The sequence below is a fragment of the Mesocricetus auratus genome, unplaced genomic scaffold (genome assembly GCF_017639785.1).
Source record: "Mesocricetus auratus isolate SY011 unplaced genomic scaffold, BCM_Maur_2.0 Super-Scaffold_100044, whole genome shotgun sequence".
NCBI lineage: Eukaryota > Metazoa > Chordata > Mammalia > Rodentia > Cricetidae > Mesocricetus > Mesocricetus auratus.
Genome location: NW_024429221.1, coordinates 632,061 through 648,902, shown reverse-complemented (window position 1 = coordinate 648,902; position 16,842 = coordinate 632,061). Strand labels below are relative to the sequence as shown.

The 16,842-nt window shown below is 43.3% G+C and overlaps 2 protein-coding genes and 1 long non-coding RNA gene across 7 annotated transcripts in view; 1 reads left to right on the top strand and 2 right to left on the bottom strand.

Moving 5' to 3' along the window:
- Positions 1–2,123, bottom strand: part of Mre11 (MRE11 homolog, double strand break repair nuclease) — a 47,966-nt gene extending 45,843 nt beyond the window's left edge. Inside the window, exons 1-2 of one of the 2 annotated variants that reach the window (XM_040735222.1) lie at positions 1,993–2,123; positions 1,291–1,404 (exon numbers count right to left, since the gene is read on the bottom strand). In XM_040735222.1, the coding sequence (XP_040591156.1) occupies positions 1,291–1,310 (20 nt within the window). In that variant the 5' untranslated portion in view covers positions 1,311–1,404; positions 1,993–2,123. Of the gene's footprint in view, positions 1–1,290; positions 1,405–1,936 lie in introns of both variants that reach the window. The other variant, XM_040735221.1, reaches the window with a different exon arrangement.
- Positions 2,124–2,150: 27 nt separating this feature from the next.
- Positions 2,151–7,056, top strand: Ankrd49 (ankyrin repeat domain 49). Of its 3 annotated transcripts, none has more exons than XM_013123547.3 (3): positions 2,151–2,283; positions 3,929–4,277; positions 5,264–7,056. In XM_013123547.3, exons 2-3 carry the CDS (start codon positions 4,020–4,022, stop codon positions 5,723–5,725), a joined length of 720 nt encoding a protein of 239 aa, XP_012979001.1. In that variant the 5' UTR covers positions 2,151–2,283; positions 3,929–4,019; the 3' UTR covers positions 5,726–7,056. The 3 variants fall into 3 exon arrangements, with proteins under 3 accessions (XP_012979001.1, XP_021090889.1, XP_005084087.1); XM_021235230.1 differs by lacking the exon at positions 2,151–2,283 and adding an exon at positions 2,294–2,517; XM_005084030.4 differs by lacking the exon at positions 2,151–2,283 and adding an exon at positions 2,524–2,774.
- LOC121135861 lies at positions 3,984–16,821 on the bottom strand. 2 transcript variants are annotated; one of them, XR_005872982.1, is made up of 4 exons: positions 16,631–16,821; positions 10,227–10,352; positions 4,702–4,903; positions 3,984–4,260 (listed from the first exon to the last, which is right to left on the bottom strand). It is a non-coding gene; the product is annotated as an uncharacterized LOC121135861 (long non-coding RNA). The 2 variants fall into 2 exon arrangements; XR_005872981.1 differs by having other exon boundaries at positions 3,984–4,263; positions 16,631–16,819.
- Between the last annotated feature and the right edge of the window lie 21 nt (positions 16,822–16,842).

Here is a 16,842-nt window from a genome sequence, read left to right as displayed (position 1 = left end):
ACAGACATGAAAGTCTGTAGTACTCAACAGATCTTTAAGATAACAGCTTTCCATTTCTAATACAGAGCAAATGTGACATTTGTTAAAGTGTTCCCTGTCACCTCTGAAAATTCATAGCCTTGTTATAATCAGTTCTTTACACTGTCAGATCTGTTCCTACGTTGTTACACAAAATACGGGAAAGGCTTTGCTCCCTTGTTATTATCTGACTGTACACTTTTCCAGGCAAGTCATTTAAAAGTCTTCCTCTAAGCTTAAGAATAGATTTTATACTAACATACTGGCTGCTTACATCCCAAACCCTGAAAATAACTGCCTGACTCTGTTCTTTACACAGTTTTCCAATAGTAAATTTGGCCAAGTAACAAAACAGAGTTGTTTAAATCCAAACGAAATATGATAAAGGTATTTTCATGTGAACCAGCAGCTTCGCCATTATTAACACTCACTAAACTTAGCACTAAGTTTAGTTCTTTAAGATACCTTCATATCTAAGATCTCATCTCAGTCCCCACAGGGAAAGAGGCAGGTATGGTCACTATCTCTGAAAAATACGAAGGCCAGACACAGAGAAGATAACTCATTCACCACACACACGTAGTAGAAGCAAGACTAAAAGGCATTAAAAAAGTCTGGCTATCTTCGCTGAACCACTATGAATTCAAAATATATTTTGTATACAACTCCAAACTCAGAAATTTAGTAGTTGTATGCATGGAGTCCTCGACACGCTGCTCCACAAGCTTCTCGGCTCACAAACCACAGGCTTCCAGAGTATGTGTTCTCACAGAAATTCTTTCATTTAGACCGCAAAATTCGCCTGGGAGGCGCAGTATTATTCTAGCTATACAAGTGAAAAACAAAACAAGGCAAGCCCGGAGAGTAGCTGACCTTGCAAGAACTTGAAACCGGAGTGGAAGACTTCATCAATGTTCAAGCCCACCCACCCGCCCCACCCACCTAACATCTATAGTACTTTTGTTTATTTCCATTTGTTCAAATTCATTCCAATTTAGTCAATACTAGAGCAACCTACTTTTAAGACTATCTATAGACTCGAACTTTTTACAAAGCACAGAGCATGAGCTTCCCTGCAGGGCCACGTAATGAGTCCCTGCAGCAAACTCCTCTACAGCGCCGTATTTATCTGTTTGCTAAGATGCATACAGCGTGCCTTTAAGCACTCCATGTTTTTGGTGATAACTCTGTTCACTATTAAGTTCCGCTGCGGCTTTTGTGAAAGTGCCACATTTTCTGTTAAGATCGTCACCGTTAATAAGCGAGGCTTACAGTGGATCTGTGGGGCTCATTTTTATGGTAGAGCTCCTTTGGAGTAGAGTTCCTCTTCAAGTACCCTGCGGTTCAGGGTTCAGGTATGTCAGAAAAGCCACCCGAGTCCGAATTCTAAAAATAAATATCACAATACACATTTTTATAAAGGTTGCACACATTTCACCAACGTGAGTTCAGTTGCAGGGTAGACTTCTTAACTAAACACTGGCAGTTTTGAAGACTAGTTACCCAGTTTCACGACCTAAAATAGAGAAAAGTCGTCGTATCTTCCAAGTGAGGCCCTAATTGCACTACCGTGACTACTTCTCTCCTGTTTCCTACATGAGATTGGTGTGTAGAAAAATCCCTTGGATGGAGAGGATCAAAACTCTGCGCGTGCATAAATTTAAGCAGCCAGCGCGGGGCTTCAGAGGAGAGACCACACACACACTTAACACTAACAGGGCTTTTGTGAGGCAGCCCCCATTTAAAGCTAGGGTGCATAACCAAACACGCGGTCTGCGTGACAGCTCAGGGTGATCACCGAGAAGGCGGCGCCGCCACCGCAGAAGACCCTCCACCACCCGCGGGGCTCCAGGCCGGAACGCAGAGCCCGCACCCCTCCCGGTCCACCCGGCCCCTCTTCCACCACGGCCCCACGCACTCGGGGCTTCCGCCGTGGACCCCCACGCAGAAAGGCCGGCGCGAGGCCTAAGTTACCCCAAGCCGGACTCGTCGGAGCCCACCAGCGAGACCACAGGTCACCCCCGGCTCGGGGAGGAAAGGGCGGGAGCCGCCAGGGCAACAACACCGCACTCGGAAACCCGAATCTGGCGCGGGAGAGCCACACCTGCACCTCTCGCGAGATCCACTGGGGGCGTCGGCGTCACGGGCCTCCCTCGCTCTCTCATTGGACACAGAAGGTCTTTCGCCCCGCAAGTTAGCCAATCATCGGCAGCGGAGGGGGGGAGAACCCGGAAGCGCTGGTCTCGGCGGGGCTCTCGGTGGAAGGTGAGGCGAGTGTCCGGAGCGGCGGTGGGGCAGGCGGGCGGCCGAGGGTGGCGGGCCACGTCGCCTCTCGGATGTGGGACTCGGAAGCCCTCGCCCGCTAGGCCAGAGTCCTTTCCTCCCTGCTTTCCCGCGGACGGCCGCCCCGGGACCCCCGGCTCACCACCTTTGCCGAGCCTCGGAGGGAGTGCAGTGGAAAACCAATGTGGATCTTTGAACTACATCAGACCCCCGAAGGTCCTGATGCGCCGCTGCTTGCCTTAGCCCGCCAGGATCTCGACGCAGTCCCCCGAAGTGGGGCTCCGTCTCATTGAGACCAGGGTCGCGGCAGTGCGTGTCTATCTCGACGTGGAGTGTTTCCTTTACGTTAGGAGCACCCTGTTCATCCGCAGTAGTATGCATTAAGGGCTCTACCCTGAGTCAGGAGATACGTCTGGGTTTTGTTTTTAAATTACATATACCAAGACAATTGTATGTCGCTTACATCTGGAACGGTAAAGTCAGGGTTGATAGGCGTTTTCGTAACGGAAGGTGGGGCGGGGGCCTGGTAGGTGCTGTGATATTTTGGTATTAACGTGTTAAGCGTTTAATGAACTGAGCTGACATAGCAACTCTTTAGAAAATAGTTTAAGATGAAAGGAAAACTTGAAAACGGCAAGAAAGTAGTTCTGATAGCTCTTCTAAAAAAATCCTGGTCAAGATCTAACAAACCTTAGTGGAGTTTTTACATTTTACACTGCAGTTATAGGCCCTAAGAAGTTACTGGTTGTGATTTTGGTGCTCTCATCACTAGTAATGAAGCTTACTAGGACAACAAAATGCTAAATACGTAAAATTAAGTAGAACAAAACCATGAGGCGTTTGTATAACTGACTAGCTACTCTTAGAGGCCATTCAAAGCAAAGTTAAATGATAGGTCTTAAATTTAATGATACAAATACTTCTTAATCAGGGTTACATACAAATGGCACAAAAAAAAAATCTAAGTTGAAGATGGCCTATCCTTAAAAGATTAGTTAGGTTAGTTGCAGAACAATGTAAGACATCGCACCTAAAAGAATAAACATTAGAGAGAAATCTAATCGGCTCAACAGAGATTGGAAGTGGTAACATTTGAAACTAGCAATGAAAAATGACAAAGTTTAATAAATACAGTAAGAGACTGATAAATGGTTCTCAGGGTAACTTCTCATTTTCTTTAATTGATGCTTATATTCTGGGTAGCTCTTTAAGCTGATGTCAGTTTATGAATTAATATGGCAAGCTAGCAGAGTAATCATCTCTACCCACAGAAAACTTTTAATCTTTAGGACTGGGTGAATTACAGCCCTCCTATGTACTCACTGTACCTGGATTCCATCTGTCCTAATATATATATATGTATATATATATATATACATATATATATATATAATTTCAAATTAAGGTAGTTATGGCTATTAGTAGAAAACTTTTTTAAATTATAAAGACTATAAATGATCATAGGTAGCAGAAACCTCTGAGGTTCAATACTTAGTAAATGCAATGGGTATTATGAGAAAACAGTAAAGTGTTTATGACAAAGTATCTATCTTGTCTGCAAGGTTGGTATGCATGTTGCTGATGCCCAGTAACCAATGTCTAATGATTGTTGTGTTTATGTTTTCAGATTGGAGTGAATCAAGCAGTGCAGACATAATTTGTCTCTAGAAAGACTGCCCTACTGCTTGAAATGCTTTTTATTTAGAATAGTAGCAAAAATGGAAAAAGAAAAAGTAAGGGATGATGAAAAACCAGACCCAGAAAACTCTTTGGACTTTTCTGAACAGTTTAATCAGCTTGAATTGTTGGAGACCGATGGACACCTGATTCCCACTGGTACTCAGAGTCTCTGGGTAGGCGATTCTGATGAAGATGAGGACCAAGAGGAAAAACACGAAGAGTGGTATCAATTGCAAGAGAAAAAAATGGAAAAAGACCCAAGCAAATTGCTTCTTTGGGCTGCTGAAAAAAATCGGGTAAAAAAAGAAACAATTACATAGCTGGAAAAGCATTTAGTTTGGAGCCCAAAGACCTGCCCCTGAATCTCTGTCTATCTTTGGCTATATTCTACCATTTCTGATCCTTTTCATTTCTTGTCTTTAAAAATGACAGCTTAATATTTGTCCCATGTATGTAGGAGTATCAAATAAAATAGTGTATATAAAAATGCACACTACATTATAAACTGATTAGATGTTGGGAGGTTTGGGGGTAATTATTAGCAACCCTCTAATTAGATCATTAGGATCATTCCGCAGGTAAGTATTGTTAAGGATATTAGGGTAAGATGGAAATTAGATGACAACCCCTCAAAAAGGCCTGTGAGAAAAGGCAAGGCAGGTTTGCCCAGAGTTATCCAAAAACAGTACCCAAGTACTTCTCCCTCCTGACCGTTTGTACCTAATTTTACTAGTTCCCCCGTGGCTGTGCTGTTAGAGGAAAACCGGAAAGGGCTTGGCACTCTATAATCCCAGAGCACAATGTATTCCGTCAGAGGCCCATGTCCAGACTTGACGCGCAGCAACGTGGCATGTATCTGAGCTTGTCTGTAGTAGAAGTTGAGCTCTTTAGTCTTATGTTGCTTCAGCATCCCTTTTTCCTACTGTTAAAAGAAGTTTGGTTTTTATTTTTTGGTTCATATACTATGTATATTGATATGTTATATAAAAGTTAGGCTTGCTTTACAGGTAAAATATACAGTTAAACCCTTTGTTCATTTAGGGCCATGGCATTGGGCAATAAGCGTTTATCTGAGTAGGATAAATGTGTGGGGTGATATTCAGAGAATCGGGTTGTTGAGATTCAACTGAGTTTAATGAGCTGTAACTTGTTTCATCACCAATCAGTTACCTCCTCCCCTTAAGGGAAATCTTAAAGTCTAAACCACTGGGTGATGTAACTACCCTTGTTGAGTGTTTTGCTTTGGGTTGGACTTTTAAGGTTCTCTTGTTTTTTTCCTTAGCTTGCTACCGTGCAGAGGCTACTTTCTGAGAAGGCCACTGACGTGAACACTAGGGACGAGGACGAGTATACACCTCTTCACCGAGCAGCCTACAGTGGCCACTTAGACGTTGTTCGCGAGCTGGTGGCTCAGGGGGCAGATGTTCATGCAGTGACTGTGGATGGCTGGACACCACTACACAGTGCTTGCAAGTGGAACAACACCAGGGTGGCCTCTTTCTTACTGCAGCACGACGCAGACATCAATGCCCAAACCAAAGGCCTCTTGACCCCTTTGCACCTTGCTGCTGGGAACAGAGACAGCAGGGACACCCTGGAACTCCTCCTGATGAATCGCTACATCAAGCCAGGCCTGAAGAACAACTCACAGGAAACTGCTTCCGATATCGCCAGGAGGACAAGCATCTATCACTACCTCTTTGAAATCGCGGAAGGCTGTACAAACTCTTCACCTCCGTCTTAATGGCTTTAGTAATTCTCTCAAGCTTCAAAGTACCAATGCCTCCTATGGATGAGATGTAAAATAGCCCCCTATACAGAGCAGATGTCTCATACAGAACTATTGTTGTATGAATCACAGTTTTCTTCCAAGTGACCTGTTCACCCTTGATGTCAAATGTATTTGAGAGGTGTTTGAATGCATCTGTGGTGAATGCTGCAGAGCTTGTGAGTTTTCTTAGAAGTAATTTTAACTGGACATGGGTAATACAGAAGCTAAGGGTATTTTTTTTTTTTTGGTGCTGATCCAAGAGAAAACTATTTTTAAATATCCCATACTCTGGGTCTTTGTTCAGTGTTTAGTGTATTGATGTATATTTTTATAAGCTAACTCCAAATTTTCATCTTTAACATACTGGTGCAGTTGGGCTATCTTCTCTGTATCTCCAGTGTCTTTCATTCTAAACAAGAAACACTAACAAATTAGTGGCGTACATCTTTGTAAGTTTAAAACAAATAGGGAACGTTTGAATGTTTTGTAAGATATAGGCCATTCTCGGAAAGCAGTTAGGGAGATGTTAATCCTTGAATGTTTTACACTGCCTCCCCCACCATGTTCCTCATAATCCTGTGGACAGTCCTACCTCACCCTGTGAACCCATGTGAACCTTATTGTTATGGCCAGTCAGTGTCTCCACTTAGACATGCACAAAACTGTACCTTGGTCCAAGAGATTAAAACTGCCTCCAAAGGGTTCACCTGTCGCTCTCCCTGTTGGATTGGCACTACTTACCTAGACTCATGAGTTCCGGGAAGTGTCCACCACCACCCCACAGCCCTCATTTTGTACAAGCCATGGCAAAGGCAAAGGGACGAGGAATTGTAACAGTGAGGAATGATTATCCTATGGACCAGAACAACAAGGGGCTCGGGCTTTCTTACAAAACAGCAGCCAGAGTGTGGGTTGTGACACACAATGTAAATAGAAATAGAGTTTGACAGTGCAGAAGTCATGAGTTCTTTTCTAACTTGCATATAACTTCACTGCATCTGTGACACATTTTGTTCAAACTACATTAACTTTTCTCCTCCTGGTGCCTGCAACACAGTTGTGATGGACTCCCTAGCCCCTCTAGTCCCGAAGGGTCTCCCCAACATGAGCGCTTGAGCCCTAGGAAAGGCCACTGGGGCTCACCTCATTGTCAACTTAGACTCGCCTGGGAGATATGCCTGCAGCATGTCTGGAAGGGAGTTTCTAGAAAAGTTTAACTGAAGACAGAATCCATATTCAGATGTGGGTGGCATCATCGCATGGGCTCAAGTCCCAGGGTAAATAAAAAGGAGAAAGCAAGCTAACAACTCGTGTTTGTGTCAGCTTCCTCACTGGGTACAGTGTGACCAACTACCTCACACACACTGCCCTGCCTTCTTCACAGCGACTGCCTCTTAAACCGCACGATACGATCTTCAGTTTCCCAATGGTGTTTTAAGTGCTTGCTCATATCGAGAAGAAAAGAACACACTGAACAGCTGTCCGTTCCAGTGTCGTTTTTTCCTGTGTCAGGGTGTGGGGGTGCTGGCATTACAGGCAGATGTGAGCCACCACACAGATGCTGAGAATGGAACCAGGGTTCTCTGGGAGAGCAGTCAGTGCCCCTAACCTCTGAGCCGTCTCTCCAGCCTCAACGTCATTTTTAAATGTCAACCCAGTTTCATCTTGGGCAAACCCACATAACCCAGTCAACTTAGATGAAATAATGGTTGTGGAGCTGAAGAGATGAGTCAGTGTTAAGAGCACTAACTGCTCTTACAGAGAACCCAGATTTAATTTCAAGGGGATTCAAAGCCCTAGTCTGGTTTCCATGGGTATTACATGTACCACGTGGTGCACAGATATGCAGACAAAACGCCCAGATATATAAAATGATTATATGTATATATGCAGCAATTTTTAGAACAATATCTCTTGAAAGCGCCGGGCATTGGTGGCTCACGCCTTTAATCCCAGCACTCAGGAGGCAGAGGCATTCGGATCTCTGTGAGTTCGAGGCCAGCCTGGTCTACAGAGCAAGTTTCAGGACAGCCTCCAAAACAACACAGAGAAACCCTTGTCTTGAAAAACCAAAAATAAAAATCTCTTGAAAGCTAACAAATGAATTACATATGACACTCAGAAATTAGGATAACTTCAAAAGATCTGGGGCTTGAATGTGCCCTTATTCTTAAGTATCGGATACAAGGGCTTCGCAAGGAAGTGGAAGGCAGCTTTCTTTTAAGTCTGTCCAAGAAAACGATACAAAAGGGACAGAAAAAAGTCTGCACATCTCGCCGGGCGTTGGTGGTGCACGCCTTTAATCCCAGCACTCGGGAGGCAGAGGCAGGCGGATCTCTGTGAGTTCGAGACCAGCCAGGTCTACAGAGCAAGTTCCAGGACAGCCTCCAAAGCCACAGAGAAACCCTGTCTCGAAAAAAAAGAAAAAAAAAAAGTCCGCACATCTCAAACTGCTTAAGCAAAGCTGCGTAGTTACCTGACAGTCGAGGAGTCTTTGGTTCTAGCACTGTTTGGAAAGGGCCATGTGCCTGCCCTTATCTTACTTACTGTGTAAATACGAGACCAAAGAAACTTTTGTATTTAAAACGTTTAATTTTGGCTTTTTAAGATAGATTTCCATGTAACCCAAACTTGTCATCTAGCCAAGGAGGATGAACTTGGTCCTAACTCCACACTTCTCTTCCTCATAGGGAATGGGTTGACTACTCTTCTTTGCAGAAAGCAATGGGCATATAGAAGCCCATTTTCCCAGAAGGCTATTCTGCTTGTTTCCTTCCTTTTTTTTTTTTTTCATTTAGGAGACTCCTGCCAACAAACAGTCCTCACTTTGGATTCTGTTATATACCCGTACTTTCCAGTTTATGCAGGCTAAATAGCTCAGTTTATAAGCCAAGTTTTCTTTTATCTTGGGAATTATTCCAAGTAAGTTTAAAGTCTTTCATAACTAAAAGCTTAATTTTTTTTTTTTTTGGTTTTTCGAGACAGGTTCTCTCTGTATTGCTTTGGAGGCTGTCCTGGAACTCACTCTGGAGACCACGGTGGCCTTGAACTCAGAGAGACCCGCCTGCCTCTGCCTTCTGAGTGCTGGGATTAAAGGTATGCGCTACCAACACCCGGCAGGGCTTAATCTTTATTAATTTTTATGCTTAAGAATATTGTTATTGTTCAGTGGAAAGAATTCATAGGCCCACAGCAAAACTAGTTGGTGTTCCAAAGAGCCTTCCAGTCTACAACATAGCTATCACAGTGATGATTTGTGGGGTCTTTATACTAGAGATCTGAGGGCACTATTTCTAGTTGATGGTGTTTCACTACCATGGTAAAGATAGGACCAAAAGAAGTCTGAGGCTGCCTGAGACACAGCTCTTGATGTTATCACCCATGCTCCCAAGGATGGATGGTTGAAAGGCACACTGTCAGGCAGATGACAGGCTGTCATCACCCTTCCTGAAGGGGCTCTAGGAACTGCGGAGCTGGCTAGTCTGTAGTATGATCCCCTGACTCATTCACAGTGCATTTAGCAGATGGCATAACCCTGTAGGATTCTTAGACGCACAGGTAAGACAATGCTTTCTCTAAATCAACTTGAGATCTGTTAAGTTCAGAAGAAAAAGGATCCAGTATAAACAACCGATGATTTTAATTCCTGGAAACTTTTAAAACCTCAAATTTTACTTCTGAGAATCTAAGTCCATGTTGTTTGCATGGGAACATAATATGTGCCTCATACATAGTGTTAAGGGTTTTTTTTCCCCTAATAAAGTGAGTAACATTAATTTTTAAGAAAAAAATATATATGTAAACCAATACATCTAAAATGCTCCTTTCAACATGAGATGCATATTTAAAAACTGAGGGCTGGAGAGATGGCTCAGTTGGTAAGGGGTTTGCCACCAAGCCTGAGAACCTAAGTTTGATTCCTGGGACAAACTGACTCCCACAAGCTGGCCTGTCTCCTCCACACACGAATGAATGAATAGAGAAACATACACATTGTTTTAAAACTGAGACATTTTGCTTTTTATAGTGTATTTTCAAAGTATAGTGTGTTTTATAACACTTCTTGATTCACACTGGGCACATTTCAAGCTGCCACCAACCACACTTGAGTGCTGGCTAATGCATGCAACAGACAGATCTAGATTCCCAACACAATCCCTAGAGCAATGGTGGGTGGAGACCCCACAGGGGTCACAGATCAGATGTGTACATTATGACTCATAACAGTAGCAAAGCTACAGTTACAAAGTAGCAATAAAACAATGTTATGGTTAGGTCAGCACAGCATGAGAACTGTATTAAGGGTCCCAGCATTAGGAAGGCAGAGAAGCATGCTCTGGGGGCTTTTGCAGACTGTAAATGACAAACCTGAGGCAAAGCCCAGACTGCCACCTCTGCGTGACTTCAGACAAATGAGCATAGGTCTCACCCTGTTGAAATGTTGCAAGGCGTGCACGCGATATAAAGTACTTACCCGTTGTATTGTAGCTGCTTTTGCCAGTGTGTCAGGGACACATGTCCTTCTTGCCCTAGACTTTGCATCCTTGAAGACTGACAACAGTTCTCCTTTCCTGGGCTATGGTTTTCTCTCACACATTTCCTGTAAAATTAGCAGCATAGAGTTTCTCTCAACAATTCAAGGAACTGGACTTAAAGAAGAAAATTCCTACCCCAGTTCAAAGGCTCCAGCCATGTATCAAAGCTTTACTTCAACAGGAAAATTAAGGAATATGCAAAATAAGAAGTTAAAGATAAGCAAACTAAAAACAATTAAGAAATAAGCAAAAAATAAATAAAACCGTTACAAGGACTGGAGAAAAAATGAGATTCTGAGACAAAATGAACGTGTGGGGAAATGCCAGGTTATGACTCATTCTGTTTTCATCTTCCTGAAGCCCGCCAGATTAGTTTCCTCATTTCCTCCCTTTTCAAGATGGATTATTGTTAATACTGAGCAAATGAAAAAATCCATAAAAGCATTCATTTCTGGCTCATCATTTTATCCATTCAGAACTCAGGTTCATTTAGTCCTCCTCATTGTGGAGTTAATAGTGTGGAGTTAATAGTGTGGCCGCATCCTTTGGTCCATCCTTTGGTCCATCTCATCAACACAGCAGGATCTGGAGGCTTCAAACTTGGCCTAAAGGAAGGGGTGGCTCTCACAGCCTAAAAGCAAGCTGCTACCTCATTTGTTTTGCTTTTTTCCCTTTATACGTACAAGGCCCTCCGGATTTCATCTCTGAGAGGGACTAGAGTTGAAACTGGGAACACTGGAGAATTATATTGAGTCCAGGAAGGACAGGGACCTTTTAAAATGCTCTGAGCTCCATTTTCACTCACAGCCACCCTAACATAGGAGCATTTTAATAATAAAAAAGTGAGAGTCTGGGGAGATGGTTCAGAGGGTAAGGTGCATCCTCTGTGAGCAGAAAGAGCTGAGTTTGGATCCCCAAGACCCCCATAGGAAGCCAAGTGTGGTAGCTCGATGGCACACACCTGAACCCCAACACCAGTAAGGTAGAGACAGCAGGATCCCCAGGGCTCGCTGCAGCCAGTCCAGCAGAGAAGGCTATTTTCCCGTCCAGTGAGAGGCTCTGCCTCAAAAAATAAGACAGAGGAAGACAGCGAAACTCCACTTCTCAGACGAGGTCACGGGGTCACACACATCAGTTACAATAAAAAAAGAGACCTTTCTTTCCTAAGTTGTTTTTTGTCAGGACATTTTGTCATGGCAACAGAAATGAAATTAGGACAACCACTATATACTTACAAAATTGGGAGTCATCAATTCTACTTTAGATTTCTTATATTTCACTGATGAACTCATGTAAATACATTCAAACACCAAGCTAGCATATACTGTTAGGAAAAGAGACCTGCCCGATACTGTGTGTTGTTTGGAAGGAAACATTCTCTACTCCTAATTTTGGCCTCTAGGAAATTTATCCCTTGGGTCAAATGACTATTTTTAGAAAATTTCAATTTCTGTGATTCAGTGGAGATCAGAGCCACATCCTGATTTTCAATAGTTTGCATGATTGGAAATGTAAATTTTATTGTGTTACTGAATAAAGTTGCAATGAATTTTACAGACTTGTCTTTTCACATTTGTTTGTAAAAGTTTAGTAGGTACATCTTAAGATTTACTTTTGTTTTTCAGTTGCATGTATGTGTATGAGGGTAAGTGCCCAGAGAGCCAGAAGAAGTCAGAAGAATATGTCAGATCCCCCGGAGATTTGACAGTTGTGACCTGCTCACTGATGTGGGTTCTGGGACAGAGCAGTATGCATTCTTAATGCCTGAGCCCTCCAGCCCACTATTTTATTTTTATTTTTTAAAGGATTTATTTATTTATTATGTATAGTGTTCTGCCTGCATGTATACCTGTAGGCCAGAAGAGGGCACCGGATCTCATTACAGATGATTGTGAGCCACATTGTGGTTGCTGGGGATTGAACTCAGGACCTTTGGAAGAGCAGGCAGTGTTCTTAACCAATGAGCCATCTCTCCAGCCCCCAGCCTATTCTTTTAAACGTGGTCATTTACATCTAGATTTTAAATATGTATACCACAAAGCCGCATGTGAAATACACATTTATGGAGGCCACAAATGTGTTAATCTGATCTCTCCTTCCATGCAAAACCCTATGCTATTTTTCTTCTATGTAAAAAATGTCCTCTTTTGTTGTTGTTGCTGTTATGGGAAGAGCATTTATCATAAGGTTTGCCCTCTCAAAATTGTTAAGTGTCACTACCCACAGGCACAGTGCTGCCCAGTAGACATCTAGAACGAAGACACTTTCATAACTGAGACACTATGCCCCGTGAACCGTCCCCATTTCCATGTCCCATCCTAGAAACTACACTCCTACCCCACACCAATGAGCTTACCTGTTTTCACCACCTCACATAGGTACAATTACACTCTAAGGAGCAAACTTCTCTTTGTGGTGTAATAAGAAGAGTCATTGCAATGAAAACCAGCTGGTGATTTACACTACCTGGTTTGAAGATTAGAAATTGAACGGCAGTATGGGGCAGTGGGGTATTAGTGGGTAGTACCAGTCGGTGAACTAAAGCTGAAATACTTCCAGATGTAGGTAACAAGCTGACTTTTTGTTTTTCCTTCAAATGAATGTTCCTCTGGGGGGTGGGAGTGGGGAGGAACTCGTTTATAGACAAAAAGGCAAATCCTACAGTTGTCTAGTGACATGGACAACAGTCAGATTGCAGAATGGCTGGGCAAGAGATCTCAAGACTGATTGGAACTTTCTACCTATTGATTATAATGGTATTCAGGTAGGCGTGGCTTCCAAAAATCATTTTCTTTTATAGTCTTTCAGCAGAATATAGGTCCTATGCAGGAAGCATATTGCAATTGCATGGGTTTCTTTGAATGATTTTGTGAGACAGACTCTCCTATAACTTGGGTTAGCTTGACCTCATGGCCATACACTTTTTTGAAGGTGGATATCCAAGGGTGACTAATTTTATCCGTTTACTTTTCTATAGCAAGTAGGGACACATGATGACCTCTTGACCAAATTCAAGGAAGTATATTTTCTTGATGGCTTTTGGGATCTTGTAAGTTACCAAAAAGTTGTATTATATCAATTCACTGGAGTTTCAAAATCCCAAGCAAACAAGCCCTTGTAAGGAGCAGTTTCCCCGTTAACTGACAGATGAGGAAGGAAATCCAATTGCTCTGAGGTTTAATCCACTTGAAAACATTCAATGAATTTGAGCTGACGGCTGCCTACTAGAGTAGGAGGGCTGGTTGGCTTTGAACGCAGCTTAGGACTGAGGGAACTGAGATGAGATGCTGAAAGCAAGTATAGGAGCTGCTTCTCCAAAGAAACACAGCAGCAGGAAACACCCCATTACTTGCTCATTACTCAAAACCTAAACAGAGACCTTTTCTAATCTAAAGAAGTAAACATACAATGTAAAATATGTTCACCTGGGTTTTTACTGAAATGCCATTAAGTCATGTGATTTCACATAATACATTGTATAAGACCTTCGTTTCTTTTCCTAAAGACTGAGTACATGCTTCTATGCATTTGCGCATGTGTGCGTGCGTGCGTGCGTGCGTGCGTGCGTGCGTGCGTGCGTGTGTGTGTGTGTGTGTGTGTGTGTGTGTGTGTGTGTTAAATTAGGTCTTTGGTTTTGTTTCCACCTAGTGGACATTTTGGTCTTTTCTCATTTAATTACAAAGGATAAACCTTGTTTTTGTACTGCATACTTTTTACCAATAACTTAAACACAGAGGAATTTTAAGTAGCACACACATATGGTGACTGGAAAATCAAAAATCAAAATTATAGAAGAAGAAGAAGAAGAAGAAATAAACTACCTAAATGAATGCAGTTACTACAACCAAAAATAAAATAACCTCCGGATTTCCATGTTGGAGAGAGAGGAAAGAAGAGCTGTGTGATTCTTTATTATTTAATCAAATAAACTGTTTTGGGTTTTTTTTTGCTGTTGTTGTTGTTGTTTTTCGAGGCAGGGTTTATATTGTTTTGGAGGCTGTCCTGGAACTCACTCTGTAGACCAGGCTGGCCTCGAACTCACAGAGATCAACCTGCCTCTGCCTCCAGAGTGCTGGAGATAAAGGCATGTACCACTATCACCTGGCCGAACTATATTGTTTTTAATGAGTAAAATTTCAGACAAACGTTTTTCCGAACTAAAATATGCTTAATTGTTAACTTGTAGACATATACCATACATACAACAACATTTAGAAACCTTGATGAACTATACAAAATGGACAAACCTTGTAGCTGCCCTCAGATCAAGGTGCGGAACAGAGTTGGGGACCCAAAGCCTGCCCTGCACACCCTCAGCGTTTCCTTAAAACTAGTCTTACTCCATCATCTCTACTTAGTTTCTACTGCACCATGGAGTAATGTACAATATCACAACTGTAGATTCTCCTACATTTCTACACGAAGGAGTTTGCTCTTTCTCATTGTGCTATTCTAAGAACACAATAACTAGTAGGTACATCTTATTTCTAATTCTTTTACAAGTCTTTGGGGCTCTGGTGAGTGGTGTTGCTGAGAGCATTCTAGTGCGTGTTTTTGGTACACACAGTTTAGGACGTGTCCGATCTTAGGACTTAGAGTACTTACATTCCTCCTTAGTAGAAGCAGGGGGAGGGGGGGACTCTTCATATTGGTCACATAAATTTACACTTTTGTTTTTGACAATCTCTCACTGGATTGCCCCAACCAGACACACACAATCCTGCCTAACCCTCCACGGCCACTGGCACTGAGCAGCTGAGAATGCGAGCCCGGTTGCTAGGTGCCCCCAGCAGGTGCCGCTGCTTCGTGACTGTTTCCTGGTTGCTAGCTTAGCAGCCACTCTAGCACAGAGGAAGTAACAGCTCCTTGCCGCTTCCATTGCGTGGCCTGATGACAAATGGTGTCGGACAGTGTCTCGTGTGTGATGGCTATTGGGATCCCTCCTTTTGTTACTGTCCATTTGTTTATCCTTCCCCATGCTCTTACTGAGTTCTATTCCCTATCCGTGCTGACCCGTGAGACTTCTTTATGTAATCCTGGTTATTTTGTTAGCTAACGTGTTCTGGAAATGTTCTCCCAGTGTGTGACTTGACTCCCCCACATTCTTTTTTTTGGGGGGGGGGTTTACAAGACAGGGTTTCTCTGTAGCTTTGGAGGCTGTCCTGGAACTCACTTTGTAGACCAGGCTGGCCTCGAACTCACAGAGATCTGCCTGCCTCTGCCTCCCGATTGCTGGGATTAAAGGCGTGTGCCACCACCGCCCGGCTGACTCCCCACATTCTTAACGGTGACTTTAGTCAAGAGATTATCTTAATTTTTATGTTCCCTAACTCATTGTTCTCTTTGGATTAATGTCTTTCGTGGCTTGCATAGGAAATTGTTCCCAACTCCAAGGTCATGAACATGTTCAATAGACATCACCTAGAAGCCTTGGTGTTCCACCTTTATGACTATGGCCCATGTAATCTGCTTTCGTGTTTGCTATATGCCAGGTTCGGGGGTTTTTCCAGACGAACATCCAATTTATCTCCCGCCACTGCTCCAAAGGTTCTCTCTCAGTCACACCCCATACACCCACATGCCTTTGCTTATATCTGGCGCTCATACAAGGTTAGGTCAGTTTCTAGACTATTTTATGCCACCAGTGTGGTTTAATGGTTGCAAACACGAAATTATCAATCAAGAATAAAAATGGGCCGGGCGATGGTGGTGCACACCTTTGATCCCAGCACTCAGGTGGCAGAGGCAGGGGAATGTCTAGGTGTAGGGAGGCTGGTCAGTGACAGATGAGCCGCAAACATGTATGAAGGTTTGTTCAGGAATGTAAAGATGGGAGACAGGCATGGTGGCAGAATGTCCTTAATCCCAGCACTCGGGAGACAGAGGCAGGAGGATCTCTGTGAGTTCAGGGCCAGCAGAGTCTACATAGAATTCTAGGACAGCCAGCTCTACACAGAAAAGCCCTGTCTTACCCTCCAAAAAAGAAGAATAAAAGCAGTTACAACTGGTATGCAGTACAGACAGACATGTTGGGGGAGGGAGTGTCTCCTGAATTTTGTAAAAACCTTGTCGAATTATTTCGCTTTCTAAAAAGGTAATGTAACGTTTTAATGACTTCAAAAAGACAAACGGAGGTAGCCGCTGCTTCAAACTCTCAACTTTTCTGACTTTCTTTTCCAGTTCTGTGGATTTGTCACCTGTAAAACGGGGGTTTCGTGGGCTGACATGGACGTTGAATACAAAACTCCTCGTAAACTACAGTTATTTAGTAACTTGCAGCCCCAAAGTTGGGAATTCATAGTAGGGAATCGTTGGTCCTGGGGCTGCATTCCAGCGCTCATACCTTCCCTGTCGGAGGCGGTGACCGACCCGTGGGGCTTTGGAGCGGACTTGGCTGAGTGGCACCTCAGTTTTGTGACTCTCGGTTTCCCAGCCACGCAGCTGAAACACCTCTCTTGAGAAGTTGGGTCCTTGGCGCGGGTCTGTATCTAAGGAATCGCAGCCTTTTGTCGCCAGCACCCGGGGACTGGGAGAAGTTAACAGAGCCCTAGAGGC